This window comes from Lepus europaeus, chromosome 2 (genome assembly GCF_033115175.1).
Source record: "Lepus europaeus isolate LE1 chromosome 2, mLepTim1.pri, whole genome shotgun sequence".
NCBI classification, from domain to species: domain Eukaryota; kingdom Metazoa; phylum Chordata; class Mammalia; order Lagomorpha; family Leporidae; genus Lepus; species Lepus europaeus.
Window position 1 is genome coordinate 111794114 of NC_084828.1, and position 27061 is coordinate 111821174.

The 27061-nt window shown below is 39.2% G+C and overlaps 1 protein-coding gene across 1 annotated transcript in view; it reads right to left on the reverse strand.

Annotated features, from left to right (window-relative positions):
• The window catches only part of LOC133751523 (EGF-like and EMI domain-containing protein 1), a 587503-nt gene that overhangs the window by 88699 nt on the left and 471743 nt on the right, over positions 1–27061 (reverse strand). The window contains exon 6 of the mRNA XM_062181610.1: positions 6188–6310. Coding sequence (XP_062037594.1) covers positions 6188–6310 — 123 coding nt within the window. The remainder of the gene's footprint in view (positions 1–6187; positions 6311–27061) is intronic.

Consider the following 27061-nt stretch of genomic DNA (forward strand, 5'->3'; position numbering starts at 1 on the left):
TACAATGAAAGTCTTTAAATTCTTCCATCTCCAATTTGAAGGTAATAACTTTGCACTCCCTGGACACAATCTTCTACTCCTCTTGCCAAACAAAACTTAGATATCCCTGATCAGATTACTGAGATCAAAATGAAAGGACTCATTGGGTGAACACAGCCATGTCTAAAGGTTTTCTCAATCTCTCTCTTTTAAATTTAGCATTATGTTAAATGTGAAACTCATAAAAATCTGATATAAGGAAATGAATTCGTGTTCAAAGTTTTACGAAATAAACCTATTTTAATCAAGTTTCTCAGGCCACATCTACCCTCTTCTTCACCTAACTTCTGCTTGTGAGTAACCAGAATAAAACACAGACTCCACAATGTCATACACACATAGAGAAATCTATATAGTTTCTGTTTAACTTTTGTCCTTTTTTTTTTCTCCTTTGATGAGACTAAAAAGGAACCACTGGATGGAAAGATATCCTGAGCATTTTGAGCAACCAGAAATGAAGAATTTTTGTCTTAGATATTGAAGTCAGCAAAACTGTCTTTCAGTAAAAAGGGATAGCAATAGTAACTGTAAATATAAAAAAAGGAAGATGAGGGCATATGCAAATGGAGATACCGTCCGATATAAGAAAGACATGTCTGTTTTCAATCGAGCTATTAGTGAGGGTTCTTTTCTGTGTATTCTCCTTAATACTTCAGACACTAATATCCTTATACTTATAATGGTCACATATTTGATTGTCAGTTGTCCTCAATTGCCTGTGACCTTTTTTAATGGCTGAAAGGACAAAAAGGAATGTCATATAAATGTAGGAAAGATTTTTAATAAATGATTATGGAACCCTTCTTCACAACAAATCTTTATTTAAGGCTTTTTTTATGCAGACATTAATGGATTATTTATTTATTTGTGAATGAGACGTTAATAAATCTACATGAAGAGGAAGAAAGAGAGGTAAGAGAACTATGTGAGTACTAAACTTTCAGTCATTTAATTAACTCGCCCCATGGGAAAGCCAGTTTCAGCAAGCCAGCAAGGGAAATACTTGATTATGAATGGCGATTTCAGCTGAGCATTTTTCACAAGGTTGTTATTAAAAACAGAAATTGAAGAAAGGTTTATGAGGTATATGAAATTATAGATAAAACCTGGTAAGCTACCTAAAATGTTAATTGTATAGCTGGAAATTGGGGTAATCTAAATTATTCTGGTATCTAGTCTCTGGTTGTCTTAAAAAAAAAAAACAAACAGCCATTGGTAATAGAAAGAGTTCATCATTACTTGTATTTAGTTACATCTACTAATTCCTGTCTCTCCACAGTAAGAAATCACCAATTAATCGCCACAAATATAATATATTTTATAACAAGGAGTATTTTCAAAGTTCTAAAAGACAAAATACTGAAAAAAGATTTGAGTTTTGCTTTTAAAAAGCAAATCCATCTGGTGGACCCATTATGTCTCTTAATATTCTATTATAATAGCTAATACTTTTAAGTAATATAGTATGCAAGGTAATATTCTTTTAGTTTTTAAAAGGTTTGTTTATGTGAAAGGCAGAGCTACAAAGAGAGACAGAGAGAAAGAGAGAGAGAAAGAGACAGAGAGAGATCCTCTATCTGCTGCTTCACTACCCAAATGGCCGCAACAGGGTTGGGCTAGGCTGAATCTAGGAGTCAGGAGCTTCTTCCATGTCTCCCATTTGGGTAGCAAGGGCTTAAATTTGGGCCATATTCTGCTGCCCTCCCAGATGCATTAGCAGAGAGCTGGATCAGAAGTGGAGCAGCAGGAACTCAAACCAGCACCCATATGGGATGCTGATGCTCCAGGTGGTGGCTTAACACATTGTGCCACAGGCACCAGCCCCTAATTTTCTAAGTATTTTATAGACATGTACTTATGTGTGAAAGTAGAAGGGAAGAATGGAGGTTGACCAGAGAAGGGGTGAGCGAAGGAGGAAAGAAGAGCAAAGACAATGATGACCCAAAATCAGAATCATAGAATCAGAATGGAAGTACAGAGACACAGCTGTTCAAAGTGCAAATTGTACATGAAATCAAGTGGAAGATTCAGCAAAACTGATACTTCACAGTGTCAAATGCTATCAAGAAGCTCCTAGTTGAATCAAGCTCTCCATTAATGTAATTAATCAAGTTTCTGATTAATCAAGAAGAATATAAGAGACCTCCATTAGAGTTTGCCATTCAGAGGTCATCAGAACCTTTCAGTTGATCTGAAGCCTAATGGCACATATGCACGAGCATTAGGATATATCACTAAGGCAACATAAATAAAACCACGTAGTATTTCAGAGAAAAGAGAGAATGTCTTTGGCTGGAATGACCAGAAAAGACTTAATTGTCCACAGATCATTTAACTTAGAACTGGTGAGCAGACTTTCGGTAGCTGGAGGGTTGGGGGAGGGAGAGGATCTAGATTTAGCATGGAAGAAGATGCAGATGTAGAAAAGGGCATGGCTTAGTTGGAGGACTGAGAGAAGCAGGTGCTGTGGGAGCAGGTGACATAAATGTACTTACACGCTGATGAAACAAGGTAAGGTTTTCATCAGTAGCTGTTATGAAAATACAAAGTTCTAACCCTTAGCTCTGTTTACTAAAATAGAATGTAAGCATTTCATTTAGTAGTACCTTTATGATTTTTCATAAATCATAAAATGTATTTAAAATATATTTATTTTACATATTTTCATAGTTATAATATATATTTTATATTTATGTATTTTCAAAAATCATAGATATATATTTAAAATATATTTATCAGAATTTATTTGACATTACTGAATCAGGAGTGAGATTAACCAGGTTTTCCTAAAAATTATATTCTTCTCTTTCAGAGTGAAAGTTATTTGATCTCCTTGGTTCTTGTATTTCTTAACTTTAAGATAGAAGATCAGGCTAGATTGTTTCTCAAATTCTTTCCAGGTATGATTCTATGATATGGAAACCAGTATTTTCACCAAAGCACCAACATATTTTTTTTCAATGCATTTAAGTGACCCGCTCATTTTTATTAAACAACATCATAACATTCTCATTGTTTTTATGATTGAACTTTCTAAAGTCTGAGTTCTTTAAACATTTTAAATAAAATTACAGCTCTACAGAAATTGTTGTATATAATGTAATAGGATTTTACAAGATACAATTTAGCAGATGAATAGTAATGAATTAGTAATTTTAAACTCCTTTGAATTATAACACTTCAGAGCAGAAGTAGTTGTTTTTAAAAATTTTTATTTATGGAATAATTTAAGGCCCACTTATCTAATTTATACATTTTACACATGAAGAAACTGGGAGGCAGAGAGATTAAGTTGCTGCAGGGCATGTGCCAACATGAAGTCCTCAGAGTTCCAGTCTGTATGCAGGAGATTGAATGAACAACTTGCATGAACCCAGACATTTCTGCCATTCTGATGAGCACTAAACTCTAGCTTCCTTTTTTGTGAAATTGTCAGCCTCCAAGCTTGGTAATATTTTTTTTTGTATACGTCTTTTTTTAACTTTTATTTAGCAAATATAAATTTCCAAAGTACAGTTTATGGATTACAATGGCTTTCTCCCCCCCCCCATAATTTCCCTCCCACCTACAACCCTCCCCTTTCCCACTCCCTCTCCCCTTCCATTCACATCAAGATTCATTTTCAATTCTCCTTATATACAGAAGATCAGTTTAGTATATATTAAGTAAAGATTTCAACAGTTTGCACCCACACAGAACATAAAGTGTAAAATACTGTTTGAGTACTAGTTATAGCATTAAATCACATTGAAAAATACATTAAGGACAGAGATCCTACATGAGGAGTAAGTGCACAGTGACTCCTGTTGTTGACTTAACAAATTGACACTCTTTATGGCGTCCATAATCTCCCTAGGCTCTAGTCATGAGTTGTCAAGGCTATGGAAGCCTTTTGAGTTCGCCAACTTCTACCTTATTTAGACAAGGTCATAGTCAAAGTGGAAGTTCACTCCTCCCTTCAGAGAAAGGCACCTCCTTTGATGGCCCGTTCTTTCTACTGGGATCTCACTCGCAGAGATCTTTCATTTAGGTATTTGTTTGTTTGTTTGTTTTTTGCCAGAGTGACTTGGCTTTCCATGCCTAAAATACTCTCATGTGCTCTTCAGCCAGATCCAAATGCCTTAAGGGCTGATTCTGAGGCCAGAGTGCTGTTTAGGACAACCGCCATTCTATGAGTCTGCTGTGTATCTTGCTTCCCATGTTGGATCGTTCTCTCCCTTATTCTATCAGTTAGTATTAGCAGACACTAGTCTTGTTTATGTGATCCCTTTGACTCTTAGACCTATCAGTATGATCAATTGTGAACAGAAATTGATCGCTTGGACTAGTGAGATGGCATTGGTACATGCCACCTTGATGGGATTGTATTGGAATCCCCTGGCACGTTTCTAACTCCACCATTTGGGGCAAATTAGCTTGAGCATGTCCCAAATTGTACATCTCCTCCCTCTCTTATTCCAACTCTTATATTTAACAGAGATCACTTTTGAGTTAAATTTAAATACCTAAGAATAATTGTGTGTTAATTAGAATTCAACCAATAGTATTAAGTAGAACAAAAAGAATACTAAAAGGATAAAGTATTAAGTTGTACTTCAACAGTCAGGACAAGGGCCGATCAAGTCACTCTTTCTCATTTCTGCCATTCTGATGAGCACTAAACTCTAGCTTCCTTTTTTATGAAATTGTTTGTCTCCAAGCTTGGTAATATTTTTTAACTGCAAACACCAATGGCAAAGTCAGTCTGCCAGGAATCCCACTTCTGTCTACTACACCTGCCTCAGCTTGCCAGGTGCACTGCTTTTGCTTACTGAGATGCTCCTCACAGAATGGAACACACTGGCTTTCCTGAAGCTGCCTTCCAGGAAAGGTGACATTGAGCCAGGAACTGCGCTACTCAAGGACAGGAAGCTGAAGGGAGAAGCAGTGACTGACCAGCTTTGCATCTCACTGTACAACAGGGTTCTGAAACAGTAGCAGATATTTCAGTGTTATGAGATCCTCCCATGTGTTACCTTTTTTTAAACTGCCACCGTAAGGACAAGGGCTATATGGGTTATTTTGGGGTGCCCAGACACCTTTAAGAGTCTGGGGAAAATGACAGGCCCTTGCCCCAGAAAAGTGACGTGCATTCCAAAAATGTTCAGACAAATCACGGGCTCAAACCAAGGTCCACTAAGGCTGAGACTGTCAGTTCTACTGGGATCACATGGTATCAGCAGCTCCAGCCTTTGCGGCCATCTGGGGAGTGAACCATCAGATGGAAGACCTCTCTCTCTGTCTCTACCTCCCTCTGTAACTCTTTCAAATAAGTAAAATAAATCTTTAAAAAAAAAAAACTTGTCTACAAACTGTACTTTATACCTTGTGTGACTGCGTGGGTGCAAAGAGTTGAAATATCTACTTAGTATAGAGTTGGTCTTCTGTATATCAAGTCAAATAAAAATGAATCTTAATGAAGAATGGAATAGGAGAGGGAGTAGGAGGTGGGATGGGAGTGGTGGTTGGAGGATGGGAACGGGGTGGGGGAAGAACCACTATATTCCTAAAAGATGTACATATGGAATTTGTATTCATTAAATAAAAACCTTCTAAAAAATGGGGGGGCATGAGGATAAAATTAGATTGTGTCTTTATGCCATCTGAGGATAATCACTCGATGAAAAGAAACACTTCTATGTAAATTAGTTGAGGGAAAACAACAAGAAGCATTTGCAAATCTCATAGAGAATATAGTATTTTAAAAGTGTATTCCTTTTTTGTTTATAAAAGTAGCATAAGCTTATTTTAAGAATTCTATAAAATCCAGAAATATATGAGGATTAAAATAATAATCCTATCACTAAAAATTGTATCTGTGAACATTCTGAGGCATGATATACAGTACTCTTATTTATTGTGTTCAGTTCTAGCTATGCTTGAGGAACTTTACTTGTGAATGTTAATTGCATTTTCCTTCCTCATCTTTTTCATCTTCTAAATGCAAAATGTATTTTCTTAAAAAAAAATTCCAGGAGATAGGACTTTACTGAAAACTGTCAGCTTCTCTAGATACCTTTACAATAGAAAAACCCTTTCTTCCTGCCCCTACATGGGCAGGTCGATTTTCATTGAAAATGGCTTCAAGCTGGTTCTAATATTTACTCACTTATGCAGGTGCGTTCGTCAGCATGGAGTCTGTATCCTGTATCACATTCACAGTGGAAGGTGCCCAGAGTGTTAATACAGCGCTGCTGGCAGCCTCCATTCACCACGGCACATTCATCGACATCTAGAGGAGGAAGACAGATGGCCGGGATTACAATGTCATTCCAATGTCAGCTTCCGAGAAGTGGCGCAATATTTCTTTGATACACAGTATGTGTTACATTGTACAAAGGCACCGTCTCTGTGGCCACAAATCTTTGCTTGTTTGATCCATTTTGCTCCAGCGTGTAAACAAGAAAATGTAGATAGAAACTTTATTGAGTTTTCTAAAGCCCAGCAATGATGAGCATAGGGATTGTCTCAATTTTCTATTCTTCACATACTGGCTAATTAGACAGATCCAAGATATAGATATTTCCTTGGGGAAGAAAAACTGGAGGGGAGAATTACAATGAGCTCCTGTATCTAGAGCAGCACACTCTAGTAGATAAACACCTATTATTGGTCTGACGCTGCTGAACAAAGCCAGTAATAGAGTTAAGACCTTGAATCTCCTTCTCCTGTGTTATTGTAGACACCAGGGCAGAGACAGATAAATTCAAATGAAACCATGGTCGGGTGCTGTTAAAAACTCATCAATATCTTTGCTCCACAGATCCAGCCTCTTCCTTCTCACTCAAGCTGTCACTTTCTTAAATACCATGTTTATATCAGAGGTTACTTTAATTTTAGAAAAAAGATGAGAAGAGGTCAAGATTTATGATCGCCCATGTCTTATGATCAGCCAAGGTCATGACAGATGAATTTAATATTCATCTTTTATTAGGAAAGATAAATGAATTCATCCCTCAAGAATTACACTTCATTGTGCCCTTTGTGATCCTGACTTGTGTATTGAGAAGCACAGAAAGAAGAGATTTACAAACCTGGGGAGAGATTTTCAGGTGGATAAAGAACTTCTACCTTTTGGAGAGGAGAGATTTTAAAACAAATTTTCTGGTTTCATGGCAAGTTTACAAGTAACACCCATATTCTGGAACAGAAGAAGAGACCTCATGTGGGAAACACGTGATTCATGCAGGGACTCAACTTCCTCTGCTTCAGCCCCAGATATTCTGGCCAACAACGTTGGGTGTAAACACTGTTCTCTATATTATCAGTCATCCTACAGGACGATTAGCTCTACATCAGGTGACACTAATTCCACAGGGCAAGATCTTTATTCAAAAGGACCTCAAAATGGAGATGGAATACTATGCACTGACTCATCCGTAGCACCTTTACATGCTAAACTTCTATGATTTATAATGAATGTTTTGTACCATAATAAAGACTAGAGGTCATGACCCGAGGAAAGCAGAAGAGCTATCCCTTATTTGGCTTTTTTTTTTTTTCTGGTGAAAAAATATGTGTATGTATATATGTGTGTGTATATATACGTGTGTGTGTGTGTGTATCTGTATGAGGAATAATTGTCACAAAAAAAGCACATCATTTTTTTTTTTTTTTGATAGGCAGAGTGGACAGTGAGAGAGCGAGAGACAGAGAGACAGAGAGAAAGGTCTTCCTTCTTCCGTTGGTTCACCCCCCAAAGGCCGCTGCGGCTGGTACACCGCGCTAATCCGAGGCCAGGAGCCAGGTGTTTCTCCTGGTCTCCCATACGGGTGCAGGACACAAGGACTTGGGCCATCCTCCACTGCACTCCTGGGCCACAGCAGAGAGCTGGACTGGAAGAGGAGCAACCGGGACAGAATCTGGAGCCCCGATTGGGACTAGAACCCCGGGTGCTGGTGCCGCAGGCAGAAGATTAGCCTATTGAGCCGCGGCACCAGCCTAAGCACATCATTTTAAAATGGTTTGTTTTCAATATTTTACATAATTTAGCCCTTTCCTTCGACATTGAGATATTCTGGAGTAATTCTAGATACTTTAAATAAATCTTATTAGAGGTTAGAATTGCTGACTTCTCAAAGTGTTCAAATTTTTATTACATTTTGAGTCTATATAATCAAACCTCTAGGTCTTTTACATATAAACTAATGTTAAACCAAAGTTCTCCATTTGTACTTGTATTTTATGAGGGCTTTAATATTTATGCTGGCCAAATTTTTATCTTTCTGTCTTTAGGGTATTATTCTGCAAAGTTGAGATAAAATTTTGAATCTTAATGTTGTCAACCTCTGAACTGGATTAGATATCCTTCCCAGGTCTTTTATTTTACATTTACAAATAAAACTCCTAATTCTTTTTTTTTTTTTTTTGACAGGCAGAGTGGACAGTGAGAGAGAGAGAGACAGAGAGAAAGATCTTCCTTTTTTCTGTGGGTTCACCCTCCAATGGCCGCTGTGGCCGGTGCGCTGCGGCCGGCGCACCGCACTGATCAAAAGCCAGGAGCCAGGTGCTTTTCCTGGTCTCCCATGTGGGTGCAGGGCCCAAGGACTTGGGCCATCCTCCACTGCACTCCCGGGCCACAGCAGAGAGATGGACAGGAAGAGGAGCAACCGGGACAGAATCCGGTGCCCCAACTGGGACTAGAACCCGGTGTGCCGGTGCCACAGGCGGAGGATTAGCCTATTGAGCCGCGGCACTGGCCAAAACTCCTAATTCTTAAGAGTAATATATTTTAGATGATAAATGGTTGCACCACAATTAAGAACTTTTATAATATACCTATAGGTTTATTTAAATATATCTAAAAACATTTAAAGTTTGATTTTTATTTGAAAGGTAGGGAGACAGAGACAGAGAGATCTTCTATTCCCTCGTTCACTCCCCAGATGCTCACAACAGCCAAATTGAAACTAGGAACCCAGAACTCAATCTAGGTCTCTCCAATGTGGCTGTCAGGAATCCAAGTACTTGTACCATCACTTGCTGCCTTCCTAGGGTGCACATAAGCAGGAAGCTGGAATGGATGAGGAGCCAGAACTCAAATCTAGACACTATGATGTGGGATGTGGGCATCCCACGTGGCATCTTAACTGTTGTGCCAAACATCTACCTCTGAAAAGCGTTTAAAAGAGCTGTACAGAAATAAATGGCTCTTTCTGGGGAAGAAAGCAAAGCATCCAGATGGAGGACAGTCAGGAGGGTGTGTGTACATGTTAATGTGCACGTGTGTCAGACACAGACATCTGAGACGTATTATGATGTTCTAAGTTTTTACAAGAAAAGGGTATTCAAGTATTATTTGCATAATAGAAAGTAATTAGGACAAAGATGTATACTATGACCACTTCCCCCTGATGTGTCCATTGAACTTCAATAGTTTTCTGACAAAAGAAACAAGGTTAGTGAAATAAGAAATATTGCTAGGCTCATTGCAAAGACAGGAGTGGGCAAGGATTTTTTTTCTTTTAGAGTGAGCTTCCTTGTACTATGTTTCAGTGTGTTCAAATTCTTAATTTGCCCCAGAATTATAATTAAAGTGTTATACTCTGTTAGAAGCAAAAACACACAAACAAAAGTCAGATAGTCTTAGGAAACCTATCTTAGTGCTAAGCACTATTAGCTAGTCATCTTGCCTCTCTATAAACGGGATAATAATGACATCCAAAGGTATCACGTTATGGTTTATTTTTTTCAGCCTTATGTATGCATAGGATTTTGGTACAACTTATTAATACTTGAGATTGTATGTAGAAATTAGACAACATGTAACTTTATTCCATGAAGTAGTAGAACTAACAAGGTAAGACTATAAAGTGAGAATGCATTACAGGAAGAGTGAACAATAAGGGAATTCATGGGGAAGGAAATCCATCTGGCTTAGGGTGAGAAGGAAACGCTCAAAGGAAAAAAATAAATATTGAGTGCAGGGAGAAGTGGTGGCCATCCCAAAGACTCAGTGACTGTCATGTGTGCAGTGTCTGAAATTCATCACTTAGATCTGTAGTTCCATGAGGGAGTCTAACAAAAGGAAGTAAAGTTGAAAAACAAATGGGAAATCTCCTTTTAGATAGTTTGTGTAGTAAAGCACTCTTCTTTTTGATTTGCAATAAACTTCTGGGCAGACTGAGACATAATAGGCTGTGCTCACTCAGTGGCAAAGCAAACTTATTAAAAGTTTTAAAAAATCAATAATTTATAGAGTGATACCAAATACTAAGTACTTGGTTTGGCATCCTTTCTCTTTTTTTGCCCTTTCAGAATACGCTGAATTTACTGATTATTCAGGCATTGTGTTACCGGTAGTTCTTAAGCCTGTCAGCACATTAGAATTATTTGCTGAGTACTTAAAAATACTGATGCCAGGCCAGCGCCACAGTTCATTTGGTTAATCCTCCGCCTGCGGCGCCAGCATCCCATGTGGGCACCAGGTTCTAGTCCCGGTTGCTCCTCTTCCAGTTCAGCTCTCTGCTGTGGCCCCGGAAGGCAGTGGAGGATGGCCAGAAGCACCTGGCTCCTGGCTTTGGAATGGCACAGTGCCAGCCGTGGCAGCCTTTTGGGGAGTGAACCAACAGAAGGAAGATCTTTTTCTCTGTCTCTCTCTCTCACTGTCTATAACTCTACCTGTCAAATAAATTAAAAAAAAAATACTGATACCAAAGCCCCACCCTTAAAGAATCTGAGTTAATTCGTCAAGGGTAAGGCTTAGGGATCAAAAACATTCTAAAAACACCCTAAGTAATTCTAGTGTGTGGCCAAAATTGAGATAGCCTGGAATAGTTAAAGTTTTAATTACTTAGAGATCTAGTTAGAATGCAAGTGCTGAACTGTTGAAATCTTTACTTAGTATATACTAAGTTGATCTTCTGAATGAATCTTAATGAAGAATGGGATGGGAGAGGGAGTAGGAGATGCGATGGTTTGCGGGTAGGAGGGTGGTTATGGGGGAAAAACCACTATAATCCAAAAGTTGTACTTTCGAAATTTATATTTATTAAGTAAAAGTTTTCTAAATAAATAAGAATGCTAATAACAAATCTAAAATATCTTCATGAAATTTGGTAAATGGCGGGTTGTTACAGCAAAGATTAACTGAATATAAATGGTTAGGAATTTAATAAATTTAAAATTACAGAAAGAATTCCCCTGATGCCAGAAAAAAAAAAAGAATGCAAGTGCTGATTCAAAAGACCTGAGGTTGGGAGCTGAGATTCATTTTTTCTAACTAGCTTCAAGGTAATTCTAATGCTACTGGCCTGTGGACCACATTCCAAGTAGCAAGAGTATAAACACTCCTCTCTGTAACCATAAATCCCACCTAGATCATGAATGTCATGATTTGGTTCAACTTCTCAGCCATTTGATCAAATTAGATTAATTCAGTCCAAATTTCTAAGTCAGTCTTCATACCACACATACACACACACACACACACATGCACACGTGCACACACATGAATAAAATTCTAAAATATTTACCAAAATTTCCAAAACTAAACCAATATTTTCCACAACAGGTGTGGAAGATGTTAAGACATTACATGTTACAAGGAATTGTTTCATTCTATAAACATGAAGGAAACATTACTAACATTACTTCTTTTCTGATGGAAATCTCCGTTCAGGATGAAACTGGGTTAAATTGCCATGATATTAGACTCTCATGCTGAACCTGTCACAAGTGATTTTCTTTTCCATCAAGATTCTGCCCAACAGAGTTAAAAACCAGAAATGTCAATATTACATTAAAATGTTATTATCAAGTATACTTCATGTGAAGAAACAATTTCTCAAAAAATTCTCTGAGTTATATCTTCATGCTGGATGCTTACAGAAAGGCCTGCCCTTAGAATTGGAGCTCCAGGACACTGCTGGGAATAATGATAAAGTGATTAGAATTTTTTTTAAGCATTATCACTGTAATGTGGACTAGAAATGCATGATTTTATATTATAAAAGGCTGTCAAAAAGAATCAACAATGTTTGCTATTTTTCCTTTTAAAGTCTTTTCTCTAAATATTTCTGTTGCATTTATCCCCAAAACTATTTCCCTAGATGGCCACAAAATATAATAGCTTAAAAGAATTCACATTATTATCAAATGTATTTTGCACATAAAAGCTCCCTAAGACAACAATGATCCACTTTTGTTACCAAACAGCCAAAATTGTTTCATATTATTTTTCTTAGATTGTGTGACCATTTATCTGAGAACCAGAAGAGTAAGATAAATGATTCTTCCATTTGACTTTCAATATACTGCTCTCCGAAACCTGTTGATTGAAAATGAGTGATCCTGTGGTGCTTTTTGTTGGAGACTGAATTGTAGAGTATTAGGTTTGGAGCAGATGTTGATGGGTGTTGTGAAGATGCCACTAGGCTCTCCGTGTAGCCTTATTCTCACTCTTTTCTACTCTAGTGGCAAACACTTTATCATCAACTGCTGACTTTTTGCTTATAATTTTGTAGTGTCTGATTAAATGAAATCCTTAAAGTGAAACACTCCGTTGTATTAATCATAGGATAAATATGCTATTAATTTTCACAAATGAATGAGTGAATGTTTTTAAGAGTCATCTGAAGGAGCTGGCCCTGTGGCATAGTGGGTAAAGCTGCCACCTGCAGTGCCACCATCTCATATGGGTGCCAGTTCTAGTCCTGGATGCTCCACTTCCGATCTAGCTCTCTACTATGGCCTGGGAAAGCAGTGGAAGATTTTTTTTCTAGTCCTTGAGCCCCTGCACCCACGTAGGACATCTGGAAGAAGTTCCTGGCTCCTGATCAACAATGCTCTGGTTATTGTGGCCATTTGGGGAGTGAACCAACATATGGAAGACTTCTCTGTCTCTCTCTCTCTCTCTGCCTCTGCCTCTCAGTAACACTGCCTTTCAAATAAATAAATATATATTTTTAAAGAGTCATTTATCGCATACAATTGTCATATCCACCCATATGCACCAATAGATTTTTCTCTGAATTGGGCTCTCTGGCTCTACTTATTTTCTCCTTATTCTTGCAGAGGCCTCTTGGTATCTATTTTGGATTACTCACAAGTACCTTTAAAGACCCAGGGCACAAAATAATTCCTTAGTTTGCTGATGAACAAATGTGAACTGAGTCTGTAGTAAATATTGACTGGTTACCGCTTGGAATTTGTTTTTCTTCTCTTTTCATACTAATTAATTCACTGGTTTTCCTTTGGGAAATTTTCTCTTTTATTTTGGAGAGATCTTATAGTGTATGTGGGATTAAGGAACAGCACCCGTCTCCTAAGTCTGAGATGGACTCTGTGTGGGACCATCGCCTCTCCAGCTGACACACTGGAACAGGTCATCTCTGCTTCAGCACAGGGCTTTCTCATAAACCACACATTAGTTCATGTGTGACCCGATGCGTGGAGCTCAGCATACAGGCTGCAAATCCTGGGATAGATGTGCTCTCTCGTATTGGGTATAATAAGGCATGGATGTGAGCTATTCTGTATATCCACTTCATTGCCATGCATGAAGATACATTAAAGATAAAGCCAAAAAATGTAGGAGAGAACTAAGGACTTACAGAGAACTGGAGTGGAGTCTTCCCTACCGCTGAACTTCTCGGTTATGTGATCGAGTACCCTGATTTTATTGTTAAAGCACCTTGAGCTTCATGACTCTGTTGATGGTAAACAAAATCATTTTGACTGACATATGCATGCTGTAAAGCTGATGTGCAGGGGAAAGTCACCAAATGCACTTCAAACACAACGTCTACTTTTCAAAAAGTTGTCCTCTAATCAGGAAAACGTTTTAATCTATATTTCATCAAAGGCCTAAAAAGTTGCTCTTTGTAGTTTGGAGAAATGGTATTCCATTGATTCTAATGAATTTTGGGATTTGTGACAATCTCAGTTCATCTTTATTACAAATGTTAAGGGCTTATCAAATTGCCTATGACAAGTAATGGTTCATCTACGAGAGCAAAGGATGGTAAAGAAGACTTCTTGAACGGTTTCCTCTAGGCCCCCTGGGAATGATCCTTCATTAACTTTTCCCCAAACCCTTGGCTTCTGCTTTCTCCTTTTGTTGCTTTCCTGGCAGCTACAACATCTATTAGTTTGATGCTCAGATCTGAGTTTGTAGAAAATAAACGCACGTTTGTAACTTTATGGATACTACTATTTCTCTAACTGTTGTCCTTGCTGTAAAAATGTTATCAGTTTTTCTAGCCTATTCATTCAGAAAGCAGAAAAGGCATGTTTTTTTTTCTAGCAAAAATCAACCAAAATAATTCCATTTTCTATGAAAGTATATATTCTCCTTCTATTCTTAGAACAAGATAATAAGTCCTCTGAGCTTCGCTTTGTCTTAGTATTTCATTGTCTTCAAATGTCTTGTTTGCTGCCTGCCTCTTTCTTTGGTTGGTGTAAAGTTTAAAGTAGAGAAAGATTATGCTAGAGATGTGGCCAGGGCCTGATCACGAGGGTCCTTTACATCACTCTACCAATCTTATCTTTATAGGTAGTAGCACTAGCAGGGCGATGAATAAGTTATAGAGTTAGTACACTGAATGCAGAGAAATCAATTAATAATTATTGCCAAAAATCCAGAAGAAAGATGATTTGAATCTGACACAAGCTAGAAGTAGTGAAAATGGAGTGATACGGACAGGTATAATAGAAGTTAAGGAGAAGAAATCAATATGACTTGACTATTAAGTGAATGTTATAGGAAGGAAGGTCAAGGTCAACTGACTTCAACAATTGGATGGATGGTTATGGGATTCACTGAAACAGCACAAGAGAACATTGGGTATTGGAAGAACAGTGCAGTTTGGGACATAAATGATTTGATGGACACATGAAATATAATGTTGGGTATATCTGTGAAGCCAAGGGTGGGGAATCTTTTTTCTGCCAAAGGTCATTTCATTATTTGTAACATTATTCACAGGCCACACAAAACTATCAACTTAAAAATCAGCCTGCTATAAATTTACTGAATTTCAAGTTCTACCTGCAGTTGCCTTGGCAGAACCAGACCAAACAATTTTACAGGCCATGTACAGCTGTTATCCACAAACTGCAATTCAACCTGAGGACTAAATTAGAAAGGATAAAAAAAAAAAAGACACTGAGATGATTTTTAACCACTGCCTATCTACATGAAAGAGCCTGAAGTATTTTCTTTTTCTAAATTGATTTTTGAATTGTATTTGAAAGTTACAGAAACAGATAAAGGAGACAGGAAAGTGAGAGAGAGAGAGAGATTGAAAGACAGAGGTTGGAGCCAGTAAACCCCAAATTTAGAGACATCCCTCAAACTTTTCTCTCCTTCATCCATATCCAATATAATACCAAATTTTACCATGTCAACTTTACCTCCCAGTGCATACAAAACCTGGCCACTTCTCATATCTAGCATCACCACACTAATCTGAACACGATGTATGATTTCAAGAAACCAGTGGCAGCTCCTTCCCCTCCATCACTGGGCTCAAACATCTTCTGTATGCTATATCACAGTGAGGTTTTAAAATAGAAAAATGTGATCACCCCCCCAACTCTGTCACTTCTGCCACAATTTTATATCTTTCAATCACTTCTCATTCCTTTAGGATTAGACTGAACAGAAACATGATCATCAGGGCTCTGCAGGCACCCAACTCTGCTCCTTCTGACACAGTCTTGTGAGTCTTTCCCTGGTTTTAGCAACACGGAGATTGTTTAGTTATTTGAAGTCTCTGTAACTCTCTTTTAATTCATCTCCCTTCTTTTACCTGGTGAGTACCTATGTATCCTAAATATGCCTACTCAAAACTTTTGAGAGGCTCGTAACTTTAAATATAGGTCAGAGGTACATATTATACTTCTTTGGGACTATCATCTTTTCACAGTTCCTAACTCATCTATAGATACAGATTCATATACGTGGTTGTTTAGTTGATCTTTGTCTCATCAATGACTAAATGCTATGAAGGCAAGACCTTTTCAATTGTAATCATAACAGCAATCCCAGGGTTTAGCACATAGAAGATGCTCTGTACATTTCTGCAAAATTAGTATTGGGCCATTTCCATATAGGTAGCAGTTCAAGCCACAGGAGATGGTAATATCACCCAGAAAAAGCACGTAGATTAAGAAAAGAAAGGAATCAAACCAAGAACTTCAATGAATACCAACATTTAAGGTGGGTTAAGGTAGAAACATGCAAAAGCAACAAAGGGGGCATACAAAGACAAGAGGAAAAGCAAAAGAATCTAGCATTCTGGAAGTCAAAGGAGGGGTCATTTCAAGAAGGAAAAATCACCCATCTAAGGGTGTCAAGGAGGAACTAGAAAAAAGTGCCCACTGAATTTAGGAACAAGGATTTTACTGATAAAATTGATGAGAAAGATACTGATAAAAATAGAAACCATGGCCGGCGCCGTGGCTCAACAGGCTAATCCTCCACATTGTGGCTCTGGCACCCAGGGTTCTAGTCCCGGTTGGGGTGCCGGATTCTATCCCAGTGGCCCCTCTTCCAGGCCAGCTCTCTGCTATGGCCCGGGAAGGCAGTGGAGGATGGCCCAAGTCCTTGGGCCCTGCACCCCATGGGAGACCAGGAGAAGCACCTGGCTCCTGGCTTCGGATCAGCGCGATGCGCCGGCCGCAGCGGCCATTGGAGGGTGAATCAAGGGCAAAAAGGAAGACCTTTCTCTCTGTCTCTCTCTCTCTCTCACTATCCACTCTGTCTGTCAAAAAAAAATATAGAAACCATAAGAATTATTAAACATTTATTATATGTCATGTGCTATTCTATTTTTGGTGTGTATTACCATATTTATTAATCAAAATAGCCTCATGAAGTACCCACTGGCATTACCCCTACTCACAGACATAAAAGTATCCCCATGGAGTTGTTAGATTGGTTGGAGTTTGCAGTGGTTGGGCTGAAGAAGCAGTGGGAGACAAAGAGAAATATGGAGTTAAGACACAGCTTATGTAAGTTCAGCTATTAAGGAGAAGGGATTCTAGTTAGACAGGAAAGGGTTTTTAATGTGAATACACTTTTAAAAGACTGAATACTCATGAAAAGGGGTAATGCAGTGGTAAACAAAACAGATACCATATCTGTTCTCAGAGATCTAGTAATATAGAAAAATTGTTGCTTTCTTGGGTTGGTATTTGTGCCCTGGCTATTTTGTAAAATCACGTGAATGCATACCAAAAGGATATCTTTTCCTTCCTCTCTTCTGAGCTAACACAAAGGATCAGCTTGTCAAATCAGGCTCAGACAGACTGAGATTAAATAATTATCACGCTTTATTAATAATTTCAAGCTACAAGCAATCAACAGGCATCAGCACAACAGACAGAGTACAGGAAAAATCCTCTTTTGCTCCCCAGGTCCTTCCATTCTTCAACAAACATGCTCTGTCTAACCCAGAGTAGTGGACGATACTGTCTGATTTCTACCCTGCACACTGCTAAGGTTTGATGTTTGTAGCAGACTGTGTGTTCATGATTTATTTTCAGTGCTTTCTGCTCTCACACATAGAGAGACTATGTTGACAATATTATATCACAATATACTAGAGTCAGTATACCAGGGTCTGGAATATTACACTACCTTTACACTAACAAGTTAAGCTCTTACTGTTTCATTGATACTGAAAGAATACATGATACTCCTGGGTCAAAAATACCTGACACAAAGGGTAAGAAACAAAAGACTTTATTACTGTTGGCAAAACCAGCAGCCAGAGCTACTATTCGTGGCAATTCCATACATTCTCCCCAAATCCCACTGCGGTAGCATAAAGGGTCTACTATAGATTCCTCTACATCATATCGAGGAAACACTGAGCTTGGGGAATATACCACTTTTATAGTTAATGGAAACAAGGCTGCTATTTTTCCCATGAGAATATTTGCTCACCTCTCTGGGCAAATGCAACCCTGTTAAATGGCTTGAGTAGAGTGTTCAGGGCCCTTTCTTCTTAGCATACTTACTCAGGAAGAATGTGGGCTTGTAGTGGATTTCCTCCCAAGATATACCTTCTATTGTAATGCACTAATCTGATTTGAGATTGCCTAGTTAAGTGGTTTGAAAATTTCCTAGCTAAGTGATTGGCCCATAGGAGGTGACAATAAATACTTGTTGGAAAATCTATGAAATGAATAGACGAATGATGGATGGCTAACTTGACAGCAAAGGTGGCTGAGAAAAAGGAATGAGAGAAGGGTGGGGAGCAGGAACTCACAGAATCTTGTGGAAGAAAATAAATTTAAAATGGAAATAATAATAGAACCAACACTGTTGAAGAACAAATAAAATGGATGACACTTTAAAGAATCTGTTGGGCCAGGAAATTATCAGGTCTTTCTGCCACAGTGCAGAATATGGACAGCAAGTTAATCTTTTGGACATCTCTAATTCCCTACCTTTTTCCAACCCAGAAAAAACTGTTATTTGTTATTTCTTTTTTTATTGAAAACAGGGCTGTCAAGGTCAGCTGTCATGGATCTGTTATATTGCTGTCTCATCTACAACATGACTCAGTATCATCCCTGAGGACCATAGTGTGGCAAGGCTCTGGTATGTTCTCATATAATATTGTCATCATAGCCACTCTGTGAGAGCAGAAAGCAATGGAAATAAAGCATTCACATACAGTGCACTACAAACATCAATTTGACATAGATTTAATGATACACAAAATTGTTTTGAACTTCATAGGATTAGATAAAAATGGAAAAGGAAGATAAGTGAGCCAGGAAAACTGAACATGAACAAAAATTCATGTAGCTGGTTTTGCTTAGCTTATTTTCTCTACTTCCAGTAATCCACAGTGCAAATATATTGATTCTCTCCTCATTCTCAAGTAAGAGCCAATCTTTCTATAGACTAAGAGCTAAAGAAGATATTTCCAGGAGTAGATGAGGCATTTAGAGAAAAGAGAAACGGAGAAACAGACCCTTTGGCCCAAACTCATAATTCACTCCTTAAGTAAATGAAAGGCATGTCCTTCAGAGACCTTTATCTTTTGTATAGTGCCTAGTTCTACTTTCCCTCTTTTCCTCTGGGTCAGCCATGACTGTAGCTAATAGATGGTGGTTAATAATTATTACCCAATTGAATGCTGAATGGAGACAAATCTGGAAAGGGAGCAGAGAAGTCACAGGAAATAAACACAGAGCTTGGAAATCAGCAGTAAGGGATGAATAATGGTTGTCCAATTGACAACTTGACTGACTGAAATAACTGAATTGATCTAAGTATCATTTAAAAGTCCTTATGAAAGACCTTGGAAACCTACCCATGGGGTCTCCAGCAGAGGGAGGCAGCTGGAATTCTGAATATTCTAGAAATCACCGCTTAAATGGTACATCTTTTCTCAGGTTTTGGGTTATGTATAGGACAGACCCCACACTGGGGGAAGCCTTTAGGCTCCAATCACTTTTTCATTAATTATACAAGTCGACAGGAATACTCTCCTAGAACAGTGAATATATGGCTGGCATTCTCATCTCAGGGTGACTGGTTGCAATTAGTATTACATCAATTTATCTGAGATTCTAAGAGGTCTCTAAGGGAAATGAGAAGGGAGTTACTGACAAGTTGGGAGAGCTTTGAGTCTTTATGCTGCTCTGGGTCACTGAGCAGCTGGAAGACCAGGATGAGGATCTATAATCTCAGAATTAAGACTCAGAAAAGGAGTTCATGAACCAACTTCTCCTTCTTTCATCACGTACAAATGCCTCCATGCCCTTTTAACTGACTTCACTCTACATTCCAACCAAAAAGGCCAAATTAACTACAGTGAACTGTTCCTTTTCTTAAAAGATCTAGATACTTGACAATTAATACCATGCATGAGAATTTAATAGAAACAGTAATAAAAGTGCATCAATACTGACTTAGTAAGGCTCTGGTGATGCTTCTACCAGCACCAATTTTTTTCCCTCCTCTCCTTTTCCTAGATACAGGTTGTTCTCTTGTGGGCTTAGATAGATTAGGGCTATTCCCACCCCTATGCCCCATGGCCATCACCAAACCACAGTTTGGGCACAGGACCCTTGGGTGAGACAAGCTGAGGACTCCATCTTCCTAGCCACAGCAAGTAGATCAAGGAAGGGAATGTTTCTCAAGCCCGATAAAGCAGAATCCTATCAATAACCTTTGCTAATACTATCAGGAAAGATGCACTATCTTTCAAATAGAATCACCCATTACAACAACAGCAAAAGCACGAAGCTTCCAGAGGATGTATTTTCTACCATGGAGAGAGTCTACCTGAGGGGAAAAAAACACAATCCAGTGAAAGACAGAATCAGGAGATGAAAAAAAGACAGCCTTCTGGAGAGAGTGTGCAAGTGCCTGGCTAAAACTCTCCTTGAAAGCTGGACCACATCTGGGTTTTCCAGTATTGCGTTACAATAATCCTCCCCATAAAACAGTAACAACAACTTAGCCTGGTGTGAAGTGGATTTCTTTGCTACAACTAAAAGATTCTGATTAATTTAGATGCTATCTCAAAATGAGACCATAAGGCTGGATAACTCAGAAAACATCTTTGCAGAAATGCATCTGTGATTCCCTGTCTCTGACTTGAAACAAGACACTTTTTCATCCTACCAGAAACCCTGTGAGATAGGAATTATTATTCTCAAGATGCCCCTAAGTCATTGTTTATGCTTATTTTGAGCCAGAAACTATGTTTTGGGTAATACTGGGGGACTTTCAAATGCTATGGCAATAAAAATATTTCCCAGACAGAGTAAAGATTCTTGACTACAATTCTGCTAAGACCTTTACAGTGAGCATTTTATGGACATTGGTTCTAGATTCTGCATAATCTTAAGAAAGAGATTTCTGAAAGGTTGCTGGAATGCCATGAGTTCCTACCAATTGCCAGACCTTTACCACCTGCTGTCCTGCTTATGAAATAAGAATTAACACATTTAAAGATACTGAAATGAAGACACCAAAGAGTTAAGCCATTTGCACAAGTCTTGTTAGGGATAGAGCTGTGATTCAAATTCAGTTTAAAAAATCATATAATTTTGGATCTGTTGCGAGCACACTTTCAAACAAGCAAGCTATTTAGGCTTCTTTTCTTGCTGGCTGAATAATTTTTGCTTTGCTCAGAGGAGAATAACATGAATGGCTAGATGATAAAAAGTCCTATATAAGCTTTTAACAATTTCCTTCATAAAGAACTGCTCTCATATTTCCCTTTCAATTTCCCTCATCAAGTGTCTAATTTTTATCTAATTCTAGCCACAAACCTATCAGGTGTCAAATGATAAACTGGCCAAGATAAAACACCTGCTCACTAAGAAAGATACAAACAGTGACTAAAACAGGAGAATAGGCAGGGAGGATTATATGACATAAAACAACAGCAGATCTTTCCATAACATTGTATCTGTAACTGTTCTACATTTTTGGTTTATATATTTTTTCCTGACAGATAGAGTTAGACAGTGAGAGAGAAAGAGAGAGAGAGAGAGAGAGAAAGGTCTTCCTTCTGTTGGTTCACCCCCTAAATGGCCGCTACAGTCTGAGCTACGCCTATCCGAAGCCAGGAGCCAGGTGCCTCCTCCTGGTCTCCCACGCGGGTGCAGGGATCAAGCACTTGGGCCATCCTCCATTGCCCTCCTGGGCCACAGCAGAGAGCTGGACTGGAAGAGTAGCAACCAGAACTAGAACCCAACACCCATATGGGATGCCGACGCTGCAGGAGGAGGATTAACCAAGTGAGCCACGGCACCGGCCCCTGGTTAATACTTTTTAAAGATTTATTTATTTATTTGAGAGGTAGAGTTACAGACAGTGAGAGGGAGAGACAGAGAAAAAGATCTTCCTTCCGTTGGTTCACTCCCCAAATAGTCGCAATGGCTAGAGCTGCACTGATCTGAAGCCAGGAACCAGGTGCTTCTTCCAGGTCTCCCATGCAGGTGCCGGGGTCTAAGCACTTGGGCCATCTTCCACTGTTTTCCCAGGCTACAGCAGAGAGCTGGATTGGAAGAGGAGCAGCCAGGACTAGAACTGGTGCCCATATGGGATGCTTGCGCTGGCAGGTGGAGGATTAACATACTGCACCATGGCTCCAGCCCCTGGTTTATATTTTTATGAAAAATTATTTTCAAATGTCCTAGGGTAAAAAGGATAATGATGTATGGTTCTCAATTTGCATGTCTGATTTCATGATGCTTTGTGTCCTATCACTCTTATCTAATTTTCCCCTTTTGAGACATCAGATTATTAGTGATGGCAGGGAAGAAGTGATGGAAGAAAAGCCGTCCTGTGAGAAGTAGGCATGCACTTTTCTGCAAACATTCCCTACGTACCATTCCAACTTATGTTTGTAGATATGATTGTCTAAACTTATTTTATATATAAAAATATTTGTTCAAATATTACCACTAGTCACCTAGTCTCTTCTCCCTCTTTTACTTTTCTTGCCCTTCTCCCTTTACAAAGTTGGGTGGTTTTCATCCAAATATAAGCTAAATCTCCTATTTAGTAAAATGTAATTATCAACTAGCTATTTTTGTAGCCAATTATAACTAAGAGGTTAATATGCTGTGTATGCATTAACAAGACTAGTGTATGCAAATACTAACCGATAGAATAAAAAAGGGAGAGAACGATCCAACATGGGAAGCGAGATACACAGCAGAATCATAGAATGGCGGTTGTCCTAAACAGCACTCTGGCCTCAGAATCAGCCCTTAAGGCATTCGGATCTGGCTGAAAAGCCCATGAGAGTATTTCAGGCATGGAAAGCCAAGACACTCTGGCAAAAAAAAAAAAAAAAAAAAAACTAAATGAAAGATCTCTGCGAGTGAGATCCCAGTGGAAAGAACAGGTCATCAAAGAAGGAGGTACCTTTCTCTGAAGGGAGGAGAGAACTTCACTTTGACTATGACCTTCTCTAAATATGATCAGAGTTGGTGAACTCAAAAGGTTTCCATAGCCTTGGCAACTCATGACAAGAGCCTAGGGTGATTACTGATGCTATAAACAAGAGTGTCAATTTGTTAAGTCAACATCAGGAGTTACTGTGCACTTACTCCTCATGTAGGATCTCTGTCCTTAATGTGCTATACATTGTGATTAATGCTATAACTAGTACTCCAACAGTATTTTTCACTTTGTTTCTATGTGGGTGCAAACTGTTGAAATCTTTACTTAATATATACTAAACTGATCTTCTGTATATAAAGAGAATTGAAAATGAATCTTGATGTGATTGGAAGGGGGGGAGTGGGAAAGGGGAGGGTTGCGGGTGGGAGGGAATTTATGGGGGGGAGAAAGCCATTGTAATCTATAAGCTGTACTTTGGAAATTTATATTCATTAAATAAAAGTTAAAAAAATATGCTGTGTATGCCTAATGATACATTATTTTGAGAAATCTGATCAACTTTTCAATTTGCCTTTCTATCAATGTAGAATTTCTTCTTTTCTTGGCAAGAAAGATTGCAGAATTTTCTGGGAAGAGTACAAGATATAAAACAACATTTATTTTTTATCTGTCTTTTAGAGAGAGCAAGAATTTCTATTAGTTATTTAGAGATCACAGTTTAAGAAATTTTTTTTTTATTTTAACCCTCAGATTCAGAAACATATCAGTTATCTGTTTCAATTGATCATTGTTTTTCTTCATGCACCTTTGTATGACTTAATTTTTAAAAATATTTATTTGAGAGGCTGGCGCTGTGGTGCAGTGGGTTAATGCCCTGGCTTGAAGCGCCAACATCCCATATGGGTGCCAGTTCTAGTCCCGGCTGCTCCACTTCCGATCCATCTCTCTGCTGTGACCTGGGAAAGCAGTAGAAGATGGCCCAAGTACTTGGGCCCCTGCACCCATGAGGGAGACTCGGAGGAAGCTCCTGGCTCCTGGCTCTGGATTGGTGCAGCTCCGGCCATTGCAGCCAATAGGGGAGTCAATCATCAGATGGAAGACCTCTCTCTCTCTCTCTCTGCCTCTCCTCTCTGTGTGTAACTCTGACTTGCAAATAAATAAATAAATCTTTAAAAAATATTTATTTGAGAGAGAGAGAGAGAGGGAGAGAGAGAGAGATGGAGATTCCACTGATTCCTTTTCCAAATGACTACAAAAGCTTGGGAATGCAATCTAGGACTTACATGGTGGCAGGGCCCCAAGCACTTGGGCCATCAGCTGCTTCCCCAAGCACATTATCAGGAAGCTGGAATGGATGTAAAGTGGCTGAGAATTGAACCTGCGTCCATATGGGATGCCATTGTCACAGGTGCCGGCTCAACCCACTGCTCCTATGCCCAGAGTTTTGAGTTTTGATTGGATTTCAGACACTGACAATTTTATCTTGCTAAATGCTGGATGGCATTGTGTTTCTCTAAGTATTATCGAACTTTTCTCCTTAGTGGAGTTAAGTTGCTTAGAAACTGTTTGATCCTTTTGAGTCTTGCTTTTAAGGATTTTTATTTCAAAGATAATAGTTCTTCAATATGGGAGGGAAGACATTGATTATTCATTACTGTGCTTTGTGCATTGTGAGGTTTTCCAATCTGGCTGGGGAGAAGAGGACCCAACCCTGTCCCTGTGTGTGCATAATCTGGAGCTGTTTGTTCCTCTCAGACGTTTGAGAGCTCCTTGTGTAGCTTGCTCACCTGCACATATTAACCAGCACTCTGACATTCAAGGAAGACCTTCTGCCTATTTTCCTGTAATTATTATAGCTATACACGAGGTGTCAATATGGGCTTGACTTTGGACTACAAAGCCTTAATGATGACAAAGTCACTCCATCTGCTTCTGCCAACCTGACTCCCTTCTAGAATCTCCTTGCTTTTGTTCTCTCAGGTACACACATATAAGAAATATATGAGAGGCTCTTAAAATATTCATAGAAAGTGTTTACTATGAAAAAACATGAACAGATTTGAAAAATTCTTGTGCCAAGATAAGCTTACCTTTGTTCATTTTTATTTATTTATATTTAATTGAAAGGCAGAAACACAGAGGCAGGCAGATCTCCCATCTGCTGGCTCACTTCTCAAATATCTGCAATAGGCCGGCGCCGTGGCTTAACAGGCTAATCCTCCGCCTTGCGGCGCCGGCACACTGGGTTCTAGTCCCGGTTGGGGCACTGGATTCTATCCCGGTAGCCCCTCTTCCAGGCCAGCTCTCTGCTATGGCCCGGGAAGGCAGTGGAGGATGGCCCAAGTGCTTGGGCCCTGCACCCGCCTGGGAGACCAGGAGAAGCACCTGGCTCCTGGCTTCGGATCAGCGAGATGCGCCGGCTGCAGCAGCCATTGGAGGGTGAACCAAGGGCAAAAAGGAAGACCTTTCTCTCTGTCTCTTTCTCTCACTATCCACTCTGCCTGTCAAAAAAAAAAAAAAAAAAAAAAAAGAAAGAAAAGAAAAGAAAACCTTACAAATATCTGCAATAGTCAGGGCCATGCTGAAGTCAGGAACCAAGAACTCAAGCTGGGTATCCCATGTGAATGACAGGGACCCATTTTCCTGAACCATTGTATGTTGCCTCCAAGGGTCTGCATTAGAAGGAAACTGGAATCGCAAGCAGAACCAGTACTTGAATCTTGGCACTCCAATATGGGATATAGGAGTCCAAGCTGTGCAAAATGCTTGCCCCTAAGCTTATCTTGTAATTTCATTTTTACCATGAACATTTTTAGTCGTCTCATATGTGTTTCATATAATTGTTTCACATATAGTTCATATCTGATCTAATTATCAGCATTGCATTTGGACCAAGTGGTCCAATGCCAACATTGGTGTATTCAGCCCTACTTCTACTTGCAATTTCTATCTGTGTTGCATTCTCTCCCATCATAAGCCATGGCTCTTCTGCCTGGAATGTATTCTTGCCCATTATCCTTTTAGTGTAGACATCTTTTAAATCTCAGTCCAAGCATAAAGCTTATATAAACTGATTTAGGTGGCTTCCACTATATTGCCTAGAGTACGGTTATCTTTCTATCACTGCATTGATCAAGCGTTAGTGTAACTGTTGATTCCATGACAGTTGATGCTGTCTTTCATTTCTTACCTAACATTAGTTGTTATAGTGTTAATTTTCAATATGCATTTATTGAATGAAAAACTAGTGATTGTGTAAATGATTAAAAATTTATCAATTCATTGTTACTCTTTGGATACTATCTAATCAGGGCTTCCCAGACCTTAACATATATACAAAATACCTAGGGATCTTGATGAAATGAAAACACTGATTCTACAGGTATGGAGGAAGGTCCAAGATTCTGTGTTTCTAGCTATGTGTTGTTCATGTTACTAGTCAGAGATCACATTTTGAGTTTCAAGGATATAATAAGCAGCATTTAAATTCAATGTTGAGGGGGATCAAGAGGGGTAAAAGTGGCAGGACAATCAGAATCATGCTGGGCAAAATTAATAATTAAGGAGGAGAGAAGATACACTCCTGAGATAGGGCTTTGGGAAATTTACAGCGGAAAACCCAGGAGAATAGCAGAGGCTGGCCAGGTGTATGAAGAGTGAGTGTGACGGGGAAAGAGTAGAGGTTGACTGGGAAGGTCAGCCTGGCTTGCAGTGGACCAGGTGAACAGGAACCTACGGGTACATGGAGCTTTGCATAGCAGCTGGAGCAAGAGCCTGGTGAACTGCTTTTGAAGTTTCACAGGGGAAAAAGAAGGAGGGGGTAAATACTGAGGAACAGATGGAGAAGTCAGACACTACCCTGCCTACCTACCTACCCTGTACCTCTAACCAGACTCGCAGACAGTGGGAGAAGCCGTCTTGCTCCATTGTTTGTTACATTTTTGGACACAAGTAAGGGACTGCCACCCCTGCCTCCCATGCACGTGCCTATCAATCACGGGGGTCACCTCACCTCACCCCCCACCCAAGAACGAGGGCCACAAAAATCCAGAAGAATTGCCTCTCTCATCACATAGGCTGTGCATCCAAGGGAAGCCCTATCTATTGGAAACTCCTAATCATTCCCACCATCATTGAAAAGTGAGCTGGGGG